The sequence below is a fragment of the Panthera leo genome, chromosome F2 (genome assembly GCF_018350215.1).
Source record: "Panthera leo isolate Ple1 chromosome F2, P.leo_Ple1_pat1.1, whole genome shotgun sequence".
NCBI lineage: Eukaryota > Metazoa > Chordata > Mammalia > Carnivora > Felidae > Panthera > Panthera leo.
Genome location: NC_056695.1, coordinates 45,958,289 through 45,975,399, shown reverse-complemented (window position 1 = coordinate 45,975,399; position 17,111 = coordinate 45,958,289). Strand labels below are relative to the sequence as shown.

At 35.3% G+C, this 17,111-nt stretch overlaps 1 protein-coding gene across 15 annotated transcripts in view; it reads left to right on the top strand.

The window, feature by feature from the left end:
* RGS22 (regulator of G protein signaling 22) overlaps positions 1-17,111 on the top strand; it is a 176,608-nt gene that overhangs the window by 109,029 nt on the left and 50,468 nt on the right. For all 15 annotated transcript variants that reach the window (XR_006198137.1, XR_006198136.1, XR_006198135.1 and 12 more), the window contains 6 exons: positions 1,567-1,739; positions 2,907-3,069; positions 5,457-5,615; positions 7,976-8,044; positions 10,385-10,546; positions 15,717-15,896. Coding sequence is in view for 7 of the 15 variants with exons in the window: in XM_042923377.1 (XP_042779311.1) it covers positions 1,567-1,739; positions 2,907-3,069; positions 5,457-5,615; positions 7,976-8,044; positions 10,385-10,546; positions 15,717-15,896 (906 nt within the window). In the remaining 8 variants the exon portion in view is untranslated. The remainder of the gene's footprint in view (positions 1-1,566; positions 1,740-2,906; positions 3,070-5,456; positions 5,616-7,975; positions 8,045-10,384; positions 10,547-15,716; positions 15,897-17,111) is intronic.

The following is a 17,111-nucleotide window of genomic DNA, read 5'->3' as shown; positions in this document are numbered from 1 at the left end:
TAAAGGTGACAGTTATATTTATTGATGTGAAAAATGCCTAGGGCACATTATTATATAAAAAATATAAGGAAAAAAACACTGGTATCATATAATCCTATTTATGTAAAATTATATATTTTCTCATGTATACATATATACGAAGAGAGGTATCTGGAAATATCTGAGACATCACCAAAATATTACAGATGGTTAGCTCTGAACAATAAAGTTTCAGGTGATATTTTAACTTTCTCTCTTGTACCTGTCTGCAATTTTTACTCCTTTACAATAAAATTTTACACAAATAATAAAGTGGACTTTTAAACGTAACCTTTATGATAGTTGCTTTTTAACACATAAATTCTTTATTTGAGAAACTACGAATTCATATCTTGGAAAGGCTACGTAAAAATCCAAAAAGACAGCACATTTTGTTATTATTTTAAAGTTTATGAATGAAAAAGTTCATGAGGTTGTATTTTAAGTTTGTATTTTAAACTTTGTGAATTGAAACGTAGCATTTTCATTGTATTTTAAGTTGCATTTTAAACTTAACTAAAATGTATAATACTTCCCATAATCCTTCTCTTCATTGGTAATTGACTTTTTAAATATCGGTAGTTTCTCTAATGGTCTGATGCTTTTCAAAAATAAACAGAGGGGTAAATGAATTATATAAGGAGAGGAAAGGTTTTTGAAAGAATAAGCTTCTCTAGCTCTTTGCCCTTATATAGAGCTTATAAATTGCAAAACATAAGGTTTTAAAAATGCCTAATAATTAACTTTTATATGAAAAGGTTACATTTAAAGAACATACTATTGGGGCACCTGGGTGGCTCAGTCGGTTAAGCATCTGACTTCAGCCCAGGTCATGATTCTGCACTTCGTTGGTTCAAGCCCTGTGTCAGGCTCTGTGCTTACAGCTCAGAGCCTGGAGCCTGCTTCAGATTCTGTATCTCTCTCTCTCCTTGCCCCTCCCCTGCTTGCACTGTGTCTCTCTGTCTCCCGAAAATAAATAAATATTAAAAATTTTAAAGAACGTACTATTAGAAAAATATTTTGCATTACCCTATAACTTTCAAAATTGTTATAAATAAAAGAACACTTTATGTTCATAATGCATTGTTAAGAAAAAGAACCAAGTTGCAAAACTATACATACTTGTTTAGTCCTGTCTTCATTTTTAATAAACCACGTGTGTATGCAAAGAAGACTAGAAGATTTGTATTTACAAATGTTAATGATTGTTATCTCTGAATGGTAGTATTATATATGCTTTTTGTTTTCTTATTACAAATGATGTATTACTCTTATACTAACAAAAATAAAAAAATTAACATTTTATAAGCAAATATATAGTAAATGTTTTCTAAATGTTCCTGAAAAGAAGAGAATGGAAGAGAAAGGAACAGGATAGAATTTGATGGGAGTTACAGCCAGATTCTAGATTCTTTATCTAGTTTTACTATTGAATTGTTAGATGGTGTTGGCCTAATAGTTCATTTTTATTTCAGTTTCTCTTTTTAAATTTGGAACATAATTTGTTGTATTTAGGAGATTTTTTAATGAAAAGTGTTATTTCACTAGGACACTACGTGTGAAGTTGGAACTGGTATTTCACCACTTCCTGATGTGTCTAAAAAAACAGAATACTGGAATAATGTTCCTGAAGAATATAGGCACTTCAGTTTTAATGATGTGCTTAACAACAAACTGGAGTTTGAACATTTCCGTCAGTTTCTTGAGGCTCATTCTTCAAGGTAAGGAAAATAACCATTTAGAAATGTATTTCTCTCTTAAAACACTGTTTTTCTAAGCTACTTACTTTTTTTTTTTTAATTTTTTTTTCTACGTTTTTTATTTATTTTTGGGACAGAGAGAGACAGAGCATGAACGGGGGAGGGGCAGAGAGAGAGGGAGACACAGAATCGGAAACAGGCTCCAGGCTCCGAGCCATCAGCCCAGAGCCTGACGCGGGGCTTGAACTCACGGACCGCGAGATCGTGACCTGGCTGAAGTCGGACGCTTAACCGACTGCGCCACCCAGGCGCCCCTCTAAGCTACTTACTTTGATTCAACATATAAAAGTGATTTGGTGCTAGATTTCATCCATGACAGTAGTAATGGCATACCTATCTGAAATCTGTATCGGTAACTTTTTGTTGGGGAGTGCATTTTGATAATAGCAACCTCCCAAATATTATTTTAAGATTTTGTTAATAGTTTTAGCTTTGGATAAATTAAGACACCACTATGTTTAATTCTGTCACTTTTCTACTGTTTCTTTCTTTTGCATTTTTCTAGACAGGTGCTTTAACTAGTATTTCTGAAAAAGTGTCTCTTTCATATTTTCATATTTTTCTAAGCTACTGAAATTACTGTAAAACTTTGTAATTTTATTGGCTGATACATAAACATTGTAGTTTTGCACAAAATCTTGGAAACTTATGACATATTTATCTACTATAAACTGAAATATTCATCATATATTTTTCCAGTAATTTTCTCCCAAGTTAAGAGAAAGTGTTTACACCTGGGAGCCAAATTTCACATATATAGTTTCCCTTCTTAATGATGAGAATTGTTCTAAATTTAGCATGTTGCCAAATAGACACACATTGGGTGGAGATTTTCTTAGGTTAGATATAAACAATACTGGTCCATCAGTAATGGAGGAACTCTGAGACCCTACCCATAACGATGGTAGATGATTTTCTGATCCCAGTACACCTGTGTTCATTCATATATTTAGCTAAGATGAGACATGGTAACACTGAACTCATTAGTTTCATGATCTACTTGGTTCTGCTAACTAGTCAAGACAATCACATTCTAAGTTCTGTCAAAACAAAAACTTGTTTGGTGGTTAGTAAAATTGAGAGGAAAAATAAAAGAAGGGCTGTGCTTTGGTTTTGTTTTCATTTTAGTGTGGACCTTATGTGCTGGACAGACATTGAGCAGTTCCGAAGAATAATTTACAGAGACCGAAAGCAAAGGGAAGCAAAATCTATATATATTAAAGACAAATACCTTAATAAAAAATATTTCTTTGGCCCCCAAAGTCCAGCTTCTCTATATCAGCAGGACCAGGTATCAACATGTAAACGTATTTCTTTGTTGAAGTATGAAAACCAATGATTTATTTCTTTTTGCCAACAACCTAAAATTCATTGTTTTTGTCTTTTGCTTTTATGATTTATATGTTAGACAGTTTGGATATCTTACTTTTTAAGTTATTTATAATTATCTAAAAATTAAATGCCTTTAAAATGCACTCAAGCGTTATATGCTGTAAAAACTGTGTTATTTTAAAAAATAATTATAGAATAAAAATAACTTATTCATCCACTCATCCGTTCATTCAGATATGAGTGCCTATGATATATGGTGTCATTATTTACTATATTATTATTGTAATCCTTGCTACATGTCATTAGCATACTATATGGTAAAATGTCAGATTGGGATTCAGCAGTGGCACTGAGTATCCATGAAATGTGGCTCAAGTTTTATGCTTTTGAAATGTAAAGAATTAAGTGTTACAATTAATTTGAAGTTTGGTACTACGTTACTACCTAGAGATCAAATGTATAGCATTTGATATCTTTATTTTGGTAATTTAAAAGGATGCATATCCTAATGGTGTATATTTATGAAATACAAATCTCAGATTAATGCTAAATTCAGTAAATGTCAGAAAAATTCAGAAGTGTTCATGGTAGGGCATACCAGATTAAAAAGCTAGATCCTATGGGGCGGGGAGGTGGTGGGTGGGGGGGAAATAAGCAAACGTTTTGGGGAATAAGGGGAGAAGGCAATCTGAAATTAATCAACCTTGACAAAAATGCCTTGCCATTAGTTCCCTGAGATACAAATCTGGGATACGTTAGCAAAAGTAGCTGGGTATCTCAAGCACAAGTATGAAATAAACACATGGAGGCATTTATTTTCTGTTTGGCTTGTGCTACATTGTGTGAGGTTTCGTGGTATCTGATGCTACTGTGTGAACCTTCCATAGGATAAGATGCTGAGCATTTAAAATTCAGTGGAGAAGTTATCCATTGCCATCATAGCAAATGACTGTGTTGACTACAGAAGAGTTTCCCCAGTGACCTTTCTTCCTCATCTTTGGCTTTACTTTTATTTTTATTTACTTATTTTCTACTTAAGGATATCCACATCACATTACATTCTGCGTAGGTCTTGCCAGTCCTAATTTCGGCTGGGTGGCCAAGTTTGCTCTTTGATTAGCAAAGTAGTCTTTTCTCTTTTTCTTTTTTCTTCCTTTTTTTTTTAATTTATTTTTTTTTAATTTTTTTTAACGTTTATCTATTTTTGAGACAGAGAGAGACAGAGCGTGAACAGGGGAGGGGCAGAGAGAGAGGGAGACACAGAATCGGAAGCAGGCTCCAGGCTCTGAGCCATCAGCCCAGAGCCCGACGCAGGGCTCGAACTCACGGACCGTGAGATCGTGACCTGAGTTGAAGTTGGACGCTTAACCGACTGAGCCACCCAGGCGCCCCTTTTCTTCCTTTTTTATATAGAATCATTATTACTAAAAGATGTCCAAGAGGGTTTCTCTTTTGTTTTTATGTTAAAAATTATCTTTGTTAGTAGGATTTGATGGGTTTTATTAATCGAAAGGGAACTAAGAAGAAGGTAATTTTTCCATTGAGGGGTCCAGAAGGTTTGAGGGCTGTGTACACAGAAACAGGTAGAAAAAAGAATGATTTATAGCAGAAAATGGCCATTCGTAGCTTGTTGAAACCAGTACTTATGCAGAAGGAAGATTTGGGCCACAAAAGAAATTGTGTTTTGTAATAGGTGCTACCTGTGCAGGTCAGAGACTGTTGTCCGTATAACCTGGTCTTTCTCTCCTTCCTGCTGCCTCTGTCTTCCTCTTCGAAGTTGTTGGGGGCAGCCCTGCATTGCTACCACCACCATCTCCAATCCAACGTTTGTTTGTACATGTTGATAATATCTGAGCCAAGGTTGTCTCCTAACTAATTCATGCCCCATTTTCCTCATGCACGAAAGAGAATGTTTTCTCAAATCAGTCAGTTTGACCAGAATTACAGATTCGTAGATTATTAGACCTGGAAGAGCACTTACAAAACTCATTGACTAATAAATACCCTCATTTCACCTTTGAAGATACTGAGGCCATGGAGAAAACGTGGCATTGCTTGTGGTCATACAGGATAAAAATCCCACTCCTGTGTTCTCTGAAATATATCGTGAACAAAATCAGACATCTAAAAGAACTGTCACACAAACCACAATTTTCTGTTTGATGTTAGGGGAGTTGTCAGTCTTTACTGTACCTGGTATAGCCAGGAGATAACTTACGGAAAATGAAAATGGTGCTGTCGGCTGCTCGGCAGCTGGTTTGGGGGTGGATGGATAAATTAATGACTGTTAGTATTTCTTCACTAAAACAGAAGTTTGCAGTTTCTGTTTCATTTTTATCTTCCTAGATAATGAATTTAAGTGGTGGCTGGGGAAAGATGCTCCATGAGCAGCTCGATGCACCTGTTCTAATTGAAATTCAGAAGCATGTCCTAAATAAGCTAGAAAATGTGTGGTTGCCATTATTTCTTGCAAGTGAACAGTTTGCAGCACGTCAGAAGATAAAGGTATATCAGTGAGTGTAATCTTTGGGTAGTAATTAACAGTACCTCTAAAAACATCAAATGTGTATACCTGTCAACCCAGCCATTGTACTTCAACACCATAGTGGTTAAGAGCATAGAGTTGGCCTTCCTAAGTTTTCGCCTCAACCCTATGACATGTTCATTGTACAACTTTAAGGTTTGCTTTTATAAGTATGTTTTTTCTATTCTATTCTATTCTCTTCTATTCTCTTCTCTTCTATTCTATTCTATTCTATTCTCTCCTATTCTAATTTTAAGTAATCTCTACACCCAGGGTGGGGCTCGAACTCACGACCATCAGATCAAGAGTCCCATCCATGCTGTACTGACTAGGTCAGCCAGGCGCCCCTACAACTTTAAGTTTTATAATCATAGTTTTCTCATGTGAAAGATAATTAGGGTTAATAAGAGTAATTGCTTCATGAGATAGTTGTGAAGATGAAATAATTATGTTTAGTTTCTTAGCATGGTACCTGGCACACAGCAAACACTCAGATATTACTTATTAATATAGTTATTTTATATTATTAAGTCCTCATATAAATGGGCAAGGATATACAAGGGGGAAATAAATAAATAAATTATGATAATTCTGTACTATGCAGATTTCTATATAAAATGGGAGTATGAAAATGAGATTTCCACATGTACTGATATGATAGACGTTATTTACTAAGTGAAATAAGATGCAGAACAGAACATAGAAGATGATCCATTACATGTACTTATATCTCTGTGTCTGTCTATTTATGTATTCCCTTTTCTTTCTTTTTATTTATCTATCTATCTACCTACCTATCTACCTATATTTGTGTTTATGAAAAAAGATCTAAAAGGATCTGCCTTCTGGGAATGGGTTTGGGGAAGAAGGTTTTTTACTTCTTACTTTGTAAAGTGGGATGTTTTTTGTTTTTGTTTTTGCTTTATTTTTACTTTATAAAAAGCACATGTTACTTTGATTATTTAAATTGTCATCACACCTAAAACAGGCAAACCTGATCTTTATAAATTAACACAGGGGCAGAACATGTAATTTTGGACTATAGTATGCAAAGCGCATACCATTAGTATTGATCAGGAGGAATCTTAAAAAACTGCCCTTGCGATGCCTGGGTGGCTCAGTCGGTTGAGCATTCGACTCTTGGTGTCAGCTCAGGTCATGATCTTGTGGTCGTGGGATCCAGCCCCATGTGGGGCTCCATGCTGAACATGGAGCCTACTTGTGATTCTCTCCATCTCTCTTTCTCTCATCTGTCTCCCCCGCTCTCAAAATAAATAAGTAAACATTAAAAAAAAACCTGCCTTCTATATTCAGTTTTTCAAACACTTTGAGCCTTACTTATCGGGAAATACCCTCAGTCTTCTGAGCACCTTAAGTTATGGAAAACGCAATACAGCTGGGAATATAGAATTTATAGTATGAAGAAGAGCTGTCTTGTTTTAGGCAAAAAGTTCCTGGAAATAAGCTTTGGGACAACTCAAATTTCCTCATTTCTTTCCTTCAGGCTCTGGCTCACTAGTATTATTTACCACATTTTCTATGTTTGCCATAATAACTTTATTGTAACTTGTAGCCATTTCCTGACTTAGCATTCTTTGGGTGGCCAGCAACATAAACTGATTCCGGCAACCTTACGCCAAAGACAAAAGAGAAGGGAGAAAATTTATTATAAAATAGTGCTGGAACATCTCACACACTGAGGGGAAGAGTTGGCACCCAAGCTCTAGAAAGGCCAGGGGCCAGGACAGCCCTGGAAACCCAGCGAAAGTTCCCGGACAGCTGTGGCTATAAAAAAGACTCAGTAGTCATGATCCAAGACCTGGTCTCTCTAGGTCAGTGCCTGGATCTATCCGCTGTGGACAGGGAGGTAGATTCACATAGCACAGATTTGGCGGGAGTGGTTCCCAGGGGAAAATATTGTGAACAGGCAATAACCTCGAGAAATATCTACTATATTTCCTCCGTGTCTTGAATAACTTTTGTGTTCTAAAATTAGTTGTGGCTAGAAAAATAGCACCAAAATCTGAGAAGTCCTCATTATCTCTCCAGCTTCAATTTCCATGTAACCCAAAGTGAAACTTCTATTTGCATTTGGGGCAATACACTAAGGTATTATTATCTTCACTTTGCAGGTGGGAAACTGTTCAGAGAATTTGAGTGACTTGCCCAGGCACTTAGGAAGGGCTTCCATTGCTAAATCAGGTCCTCTTTCCCCTAAACTGCACTATCTCTTATCCATGCTGACCTTTACCTCATTTTTAAAAGTTATTAAATTAGTAAATGATGACAAAAATGCAGGCACTCTGGATAAGTGCAAAAAAATAAATGGTTTTGCTTCTAGGTACAGATGAGGGATGTAGCTGAGGAGCTCTTACTACAGAAGCATGAAAGGAAAATCGGGGTCTGGAAGGCAAGTAGTGTGTGTTATATTCTTCCTCTTGCAACTTCTGCTCTGTCAAAGAATTATTTCTACCCCTCCCCACATACACGTATTAAAAGAGACCCTCGTCATAGACCCTGCTTTCTAAGCCACCAACTGACCACCAACACATTTAATTGGCTGATGGATTCTGGGAGAAAGTGTGATTCTACCAGCGCTGCCTTCTTAAAGCCCTCTTGAACTGCTAAGCCCTAGAAGCGTGCTTTAAATATTGGATGGTAAATGTGTATTTTTGTTTATCTTGCTTGTGATGGATTTATTGAGACAAGCTGTTCGTTCCAGCCTATGATAGTTTATTTATTACTGAGACTGGATTACACAAAAAGAATGAGGTGATGTGTGCAGCAGAATTACCAAGTTAAATTATCTTATATTATGCTCTTTGTTGGAAACTACAGTTTGGCTTTAAAAGAATTAAGATAACTGTCATTTTGGTGATTATTTAAACGACTATGCTATGATACCTTACTAGAAAGTGCCTATTTTGTCTCTCAACAAGCATGATAAACAGTCTTCTTTTTGAGCTTACGAATTTATGTGTACTCATTCTTCCTCAGATCTTGCTGGAATGTGGGACTAGACCCAGGTGACCCCCTACAAACTAACTAACATAAAATTTTATTTGACTATTAGAGGATTATATGTATCTGTTAGGATGCTCTTTTTCTGTATTTTCCTCTTAAAAGGAAATAAACCATTCTTATGTTTGTCTTTTGCTATATTTTTCTAATTGAAATACTGAGTAGAATGGGCTTATATTTCATATTGTGCATTATATATTTTGTTATTTTCTGCTTAGTTAAATTACAGGTTTTAGTTAAATTACTTAAGTTTTAGTATCTTAAGAAGCAGGTCTTAAAACATTATTTGCTGAGTGGGTTTTAAATAAACATCCCAGTCTAATACATAATTGTTCCTATTTATAGGGCTGTAATTTTAATACGGAACATATGCTGAGGGTCTTAACTTTTTGACCAGAGAACATGACATGTGCCTCACTAAAACAGTGTTAGACATCTAATCGCTCTATCTGGGTTAAGGCACTGCCATTCTAGACTGCCTGGTGTTGTCTTTACTTTTCAGTTTCCAATTCAGATGTCATCCTCAAGACCCTTCTGCAAAGCTTTTGCTACTCCAGGCAGAATTAGTTACTCCTTTTGTGTTCCCATAGTGCCTTTTACATAACTCTCTTAAACACATTGATGGTCACATATGATTTGTTTCAAGAAACGTATTTTATGCCTAGCCAATAATGGATATTTATCATGGTGCTTTGACTGATTGTTACTATAATTCCTAAATTCATTTAAAACATTGTTGGGATGATGCTTCTTTGGACGGTTGTAGGCTAAACTCAGATTTAGGGAATGTTAATAAAACTTATCCAGTAAAATAATTACTATTCAGTAAATTCAGTAAAATCTATGTCTTATGTTTTTTAATCTGAGAGGCTAAAGAGGAATGGATATGTGATCTAAAATGGCCAAAATTTTAAAAGTAGACATCTTGTATTTCAAAATTGTGAAGATATAAACTAAGTATTACCTTTAAGCATTACTAAAACACTATGGGTCCTTCTGGCTTTTTTGTTATGTAAAGTAAATCCTCAGAGGAAGTTTATTATTAAAAATAATGTATTAATGATGATTTCTTCTATTATGAAGTATTAATAACAATTTTATTAAAATAATACAAAGATGTGTCACCTGAAAACATTATTTTTTTCTAAATAGGAGCTCCACAACTAATTTCCTGCTTAAATTAACAGGATTTGGTAATTTTTTTTAAAGATGTGAAAAAATATCTTAAATGTTCAAGTGCTCTTACTCCTTAAAAGGCAGGAGAGTTATATATTAATACATAACATATATATTATATATATGGTACATTATGTACTATATATCTGATATATATATGTAATTACAAAATACATAATAATGTAACAATATATATCATAACATTATGATTATATTTTTCTGTTTAAGTGAAGAACTCACACAGTGCACTAAAGTGTAGTTCTTCACCTTAGTCCCAAAATGTAATGACATCCTTAATCAATGTAGTTATATGTTCTGAATCATCCAATCATTTATTTTTCTCTCCACCTCTAAAAACCTGATGCCATAAGAATATAAAGGAGAGAAAAGGGAGAACAGAGGGGTTAAGGTTGCCAAATCTATTGTATCCTTGCCATAAATTTCAACAACCCAAAGTAAAGGAGGTTGAATTTGGTAATGTTTAGCCTAATAAATGACTTTATTATTGCTTTTTAGAACACAGCTAATTTTCTGTATTTTCTGTTATGGACAGCCTGTGGAGAGTAAATGGATATCTTCATCTTGTGAAATCCTGGCTTTTCGTAAAGCGTTATTGAATCCAGTTACTGCAAGACAGTTTCAACGGTTTGTGGCTCTAAAAGGAGATTTATTGGAAAACGGGGTACTCTTTTGGCAAGAAGTACAAAAATATAAGGTATTATATTGGAAGCTGGAGAAAACCACCTCTTTTTGTGGAGGAAATGCATTAACACACCAGATTCTTAGTTGTAACTATATGGACAAGATTTGTATTAAGATATTCCAATTTTGTCATCTTCATACCAATATGTAAATGTTGAGGTATTTATTGTTCTATGTTAGATACATTTATTATTACACGGTGAAGAGTAAGCATGAGCCCTGAAATGATAGAATTAGATTTTTCAAGGTATTCACAGATATTATGACTTAATGAGAACCTTTCTCAAAAGAGTTTTAATTACATTTTTGCATAGCATTTCTCTATAAATGTACTATAGACATTTTTTCCTGAAGATATCCATATTCAGTACTTGAACCAAGACCTCTTTCCCAGAATTTCTCCCAACCATATTTCCAGCAATGGTAATCAAAGATAGCGGATTATTGATAAATAAACCAACAGAGATGAGAGGAGCTTTTCTATTAGCAAGAATGGCCACAGAGCGCTTGGACGGCTCAGTTGGTTGAGTGTCAGAATCTTGATTTTGGCTCAGGTCATGATCTCATGGTCATGGAATTGAGCCCTACATCAGGCTCCACGCTGGACTGGGAGCCTACTTAGTGTTCTCTCCCTTCCTCTTCTTCTACCTCTTCCCTGCTTATGTGTGTGCACTCTCTCTCTCTCTCTCTCTCTCAAAGAATAAAAAATAAAAATAAATAAGAAAGAATGGCCACATTCTAAACAAAACAATAACAAATAAGTCAAAGAACAAGTGGTTAGGCACTTGTTTTTTAGGTTTAAGTGTTCATTGAAATCATATTGAATCTTTGCATTAAAGAAAGGAAAGGACTTTCTAGGTATTTAATCTACACTTGAATATAGGAATGTTGTTTAGAAATACTTAAGAAGAGGCATCCAGACTCTGCCTAAATGCTCCCCTGGGTAACAGATTCATTTCTGGGCAAGTAGCCTATTTTATCCCATTATAAAAGTAGAGAATAAAAATAAAACTGGAATTCAAGAGGATAATACTTTCAATTGGTCTTATAATCTAAGTATGAATTATGTAATACAAATATTCTGCAGCATTTATATTCTATATAGTTAGCAATTTCTCAATAAAGTCTATCTCCAAACTTTCTCCAACATGCCGTGAAACTCTTTTCTACCCTTTTCTGTTATGAACAGTTTTTGTACTCTTCTCACGTTAGAAATTTTCTCAGAAAAAATATTTTGAGATAAGTTTTTTCAAAGTCTGTCACAAGATAAGCAATATTAAAATAATTTTTTTTAATTAGGAGGTAGAGCCTGTTTTCCAGAAAAGGCAGCTATTGTGAGTGGGCAGAATTATTTTTAAGCTAATAAGAATATGAATAAGCCCAACCCTGCTAGGACAGAGGTAATACAATAAACTTTGCAAGAAAGGCATTTTAAGAAACCACACTCATAGAAAGTCAACCCTTAGTTGTGTGACCGCTTCTTCTTCAAAGCTGTCCTTGGTCTTCATTTAAATATCTTTTTTTGTGGTATAGAATGGAGGACATACAGTTCTAGGTAGCTATTAAAAATCATGCTATAGGAGGGAATTTGTTCATTCAGTAAGCATTTATTAAGTACCTAGTATGCCAGCCATTAAGCTAAATAGTAGGAATAAAAAGTAAATACAATACATTGCTTTCCCTCAAGGAGGGGGACATCCATGAAAACAAATAACATGAAAGAGTATTGATTATGATCCATGTTCTAACTAGGTATAGTTTTGGCGCTGAGAGGGAATGATGCAGGGAGGGTAGTAGGTCAAGCAAATCTTAGCAGAAGCGATAATATTTGAACTGGGTCTTGAGAGAATTTGCTAGGTGGAAAGCTTTACACCTGGCAAAATCTTACTGAACTCACTTTTATATAGCTTACTCTTATTAAGTGCTTGCTATCTGGCACATGTTATCTTAATTCTTTTCGTGTAACAACTAATTTATTCTTTATAAGAATCCTAGTAGGTCAAAACTGTTATTCTTGCCATTTAATAGATGAAGAAGCTGAGGCACAGAAGGGTTAAGAAACTTCTGACATCACGCAGCTAATTAAGTGGTAGAGCTTGAGTTTGAACGAAGGCATTCTATTGCTAAAGTTTATGCCCTTAACCACTAAGTTATGTTCCCTGCCCCCAGCAAAGATTGTGGTAATATGCTAAGAGATAAAGATCTGGGTTCTTTCCATATTTTCGCAATTCAGAACAATGATTAATCAGTGTTCTTAAGCACTGTTCTGAATTGTGAATATTTGGGAAGAACCTAGATACTCTGCAGCCATTAAAAATCATGCTGTAGGAGAATAATCAATGATGGGAAAGGATATTTTTTTTAAAAAACCTAGTTACTATAAAACACCATACTTTAAAGTGTGTGTGTACATGTATGTGCGTGTGTGTGTGTATGTGTATGTGTGTGTCCATAGAAAAAAACTGGAAGAGTATATTCATCCAGCAAATACTTTTTGAACATCTACCAAGGGCCATGAAAAATCCTGAGGATGCAACCATCATCAAAATAGTCTTCCCTCTTAGAGCTTACCCTGTCATGGGAGGGACAGATGAGCGGTAGACAAGGCAGTTGTAAGACTGTGACTAGGGCAGTGGTGATGGAAGCTCAGGGGGTAATGGGAGTACCTAAGATAGACATCTCTCCTGAACCGAGGGAGTCACCAAAAGCCTTCTAGAGGAAACTCTGTTTAAACTGAGCCCTTATGCTGCTGTTAGTGCACAGCCCGCTTTGGATCCTCTCTCCCCCTTTCTCTCTGCCCCTCCCCTGCTTTCTCTCTCTCAAAAATAAATAAACATTTAAAAAAATAAAAATAAACTGGGACCTTAATGATAGGTAACATTAACTGAGCTAATGGCATAGTAGGGCAGAACAATTAGAAAAAAAAATCAGTTCTGATTTTTGTCCCTTCACCCTCAAAATGAAAACTCCAAAAACTTATTCCATAATTATAAATGAGGCTTACCAAATAATTATATATGATAATCTCACTAGTAATGGGAAAAAATACACATTTGGTAACACATCTAACATATGTTGTATAAATAGGCATTTTCTGAGGGGGGGTTCTAAATTGAGTTAAAAATGCTAACTGTTGTCTTAATGTAACATTTATATCAAGCTTTTTCCACATATAATTTATGTAGGATTTTATATGGCCGGCACTTAAATTCTTCTTTCTTTAATAGTGCCCATAAGATAGTGATTACAATGCCCATCATACAGTGAGTACTTAATAAGTGTTAGCTCATTTCTGGCCTAGAATTACAAGTTTCCAAATTTGTTTGCTTTCTTGTGATTTGGAGAACAATGTCTTTGACAGAGAAATGCCATAAACTCAACCTAAGCTACCTCTTTATTTTAAAAAATGATAGCCCTGCATTTGTCACATAAAACTGGGCCTTTTAAATGTATGGTCCCTATTTTTGAGTTCTTTGGGTATAAGGAAGATAATTTAATAGGTTAACTATAAAAGTATAAATACTAAAAGATACATAATGGCGCACCTGTCACTGCCAACATCCTGCTTATGTTGCCCTTTTTGCTTTAAAATTTTTTTAAATTTATTTTAATTAATTAATTATATTTATTTTTATTTAAATTCAAGTTAGTTAACATATAGTGTAATAACGATTTCGGGAATAGAATTTAGTGATTCATTACTTACATGTAACACCCAGTGCTCATCCCAGCAAATGCCCTCCTTAATACCCATCACCCATTTAGCCCATCCCCCTACCCCACACCCCTCCAGCAACCCTCAATTTGTTCTCTGTATTTAAGAGTCTCTTAATGGTTTGCCTCCCTCTCTGTTTTTATCTTATTTTTCCTTCCCTTCCCCAATGTTCATCTGTTGTGTTTCTTACATTCCACATATGAGTGAAATCATATGGTATTTGTCTTTTTCTGACTTATTTAGCTTAGCATAATACACTCTAGTTCTATCCACGTTGTGGCAAATGGCAAGATTTCATTCTTTTGATTGCCAAGTAGTATTCCAGTGTGTGTGTGTGTGTGTGTGTGTGTGTGTGTGTGTGTAATGTGTAATGTGTAATATCTTCTTTATCCATTCATTAGTTGACAGACAGTTTGGCTACTGATGATAGCACTGCTGTAAGCATCGGGGCACATGTGCCCCTTTGAATCAGCATTTTTGTATCCTTTGGATAAGTACCTAGTAGTGCCATTGCTGGATCATAGGGTAGTTTCTATTTTTAATTTTTTGAGGAACCTCCATACTGTTTTCCAGAGTGGCTGCACCACTTTGCATTCCCACCAGCAGTGCAAAAGGGTTCCCCTTTCTCCACATCCTTGCCAACTTCTGTTATTTCCTAGGTTGTTAACTTTAGCCATCCTGACAGGCATGAGGTGTTATCTCATTGTGGTTTTGATTTGTAGTTCCCTGATGATGAGTGATGTTGAGCATCTTTTCATGTGTCTATTAGCCATCTGGAGGTCTTTTTTGGAAAAGTGTCCGTTCATGTTTTTCATTTCTTCACTGGATTATTTGTTTTCTTGGGTGTTGAGTTTGATAAGTTTTTTATAGATTTTGGATACTAACCCTTAATCCAATATGCCATTTGCAATTATATTGCCCTTTCGAGCCTAAGTCACCTTGGTGTTGAAGCAGTTTTGGTTGGGAAAGCATTTACATCCACCTGCAGATTGAGTTAGGTACCCGTTTTCAGTGTTCTCCTAGGATCCTGTGTACACCTCTACTGTAGTACTTATTAGCTATTGTAGTATATTGAAGTAATGTGTTCTCTTGCTTCTCCTCCAGTAAGATTGAGCCTTTAAAGGCAGATACTATCTTGGGGCTCAGCTGGTATATAGTAGGCACCCAATATAAATTTGCTAAATGAGTCAAAGTGACTTTGAAGCTGTTCCTTTACCTAGGAGTAGAAGCACTCAAGGGTAAATGAAACCTGTATTTATGTACGATGTATGCATCAACGTCTTAGGTTCCTCAAACCCAAGAGAAATAGAAGATACCATTTTATAGAAAGATAGCTTTCACATGTCCTCATGTCCTCTTGATCTGAAGTTAAAATCTATGTATTACTGGAAGATGTATTGCCACAATTCTACAAAGTGTTCTAGGAATACGTTAATCATATATTGTTCTCTCTTTCCTCCTTGTTCAGGACTTGTGCCATTCTCATTGTGATGAGTCCATCATTCACAAGAAGATCATGACTATTATCAACTGCTTTATTAATTCTAGTATTCCACCAGCTTTACAAATTGACATTCCAATAGAGCAAGCCCAGAAGATTATTGAACACAGGAAGGAGTTAGGACCCTATGTATTTAGAGAGGCACAGGTAAGAGATCAGGGCATGCAGTTAAGCGTATTTTAAAATACATTAACAATCTAGATATTCTTTTAAAGATTTTGCATTGTTCATATTTGACAGGGTTACGACCTTCCTTCCTTAACTGAGATTACTTCTATTTAATGAAAAAATATTTGCATATTCCACAGAACATAAGAAACTAATAACTTACTATTTTGTTGATAATACACAGCAAATATAATTATTTAAATACTATCCTTGACTTTCTATGATTATCATTTTTGTTTTTAGCTTATAAAACTCCAGCCAATTCCTCCTTCCTTTCCCACCATTCATGTTTCCTTTAGAAAATCTGCTACCACAAATATGTGTAAAATATGTGTGTCCCAAGATTTGTGTATTTTTAAAGATTGGAATATTCACATAGCTCATAAAATAAGTGAGAGGAGATTTAAGTACCTAACCAACATAAAGTACACAAGCTCATGAAAAGAAAATCATGCCTGTTAACCTGCTCAAGTTACTTCTTTTTAAGATAAATAATAGAAAACAGTGATTTGGTGGACATAATTTATTTGCATTTTTAAAAGCCTTTTAGTGATGTTGTTCTTGAAAAATGATTAAGAAAAATAAATTATAATAGGGGTAATAGGGAAGGCCATGTCATGATTTAAGTGATATGAACCAGAGATTTAGGATACGATTGCCCTTGAGCATGGAAAAAAGGCCATTATTCCTTAACATTCATTTGTGAGCCAGCTGTGTTCTAAGGCCTCTGAGGAACTGAAATGGACTCATAATCCAAATTATGCATTAAAATAGGTGAAAATACAGATGAATGATTGAGGAAGTGCTAAAGAGAAATAGAGAAAACATGGTGCCAGAATCGTAGTATGTTTGTGAAAAGATCTTAGAGATCACTTAGCCTAGCCTAGGTCTCTGGATAACCAGGCCAGGGCTTGCCCATCTACATCAAAGACCTTGAGTTTGCAAGTGCATGTCTGGAACTGCTTATATTGGTTGGTTTTGCCATACTGTCTAGGGATTGAAGCCAGCAAACTGTACTGGAGTCCTCTAGTTTATGCATTCTACTTGATTTCCTAAAATAGAGTCCTAGACATAATTTAAATGTGGACTTTAGAGCATCAGAAAATAAGAGAATCTTTCTATAGAGTCCTCACCCCACCAAACTGATTATTCCTCCTGCATTTCCTAAGGAAGCTCAGGGAATAGCATCACCTT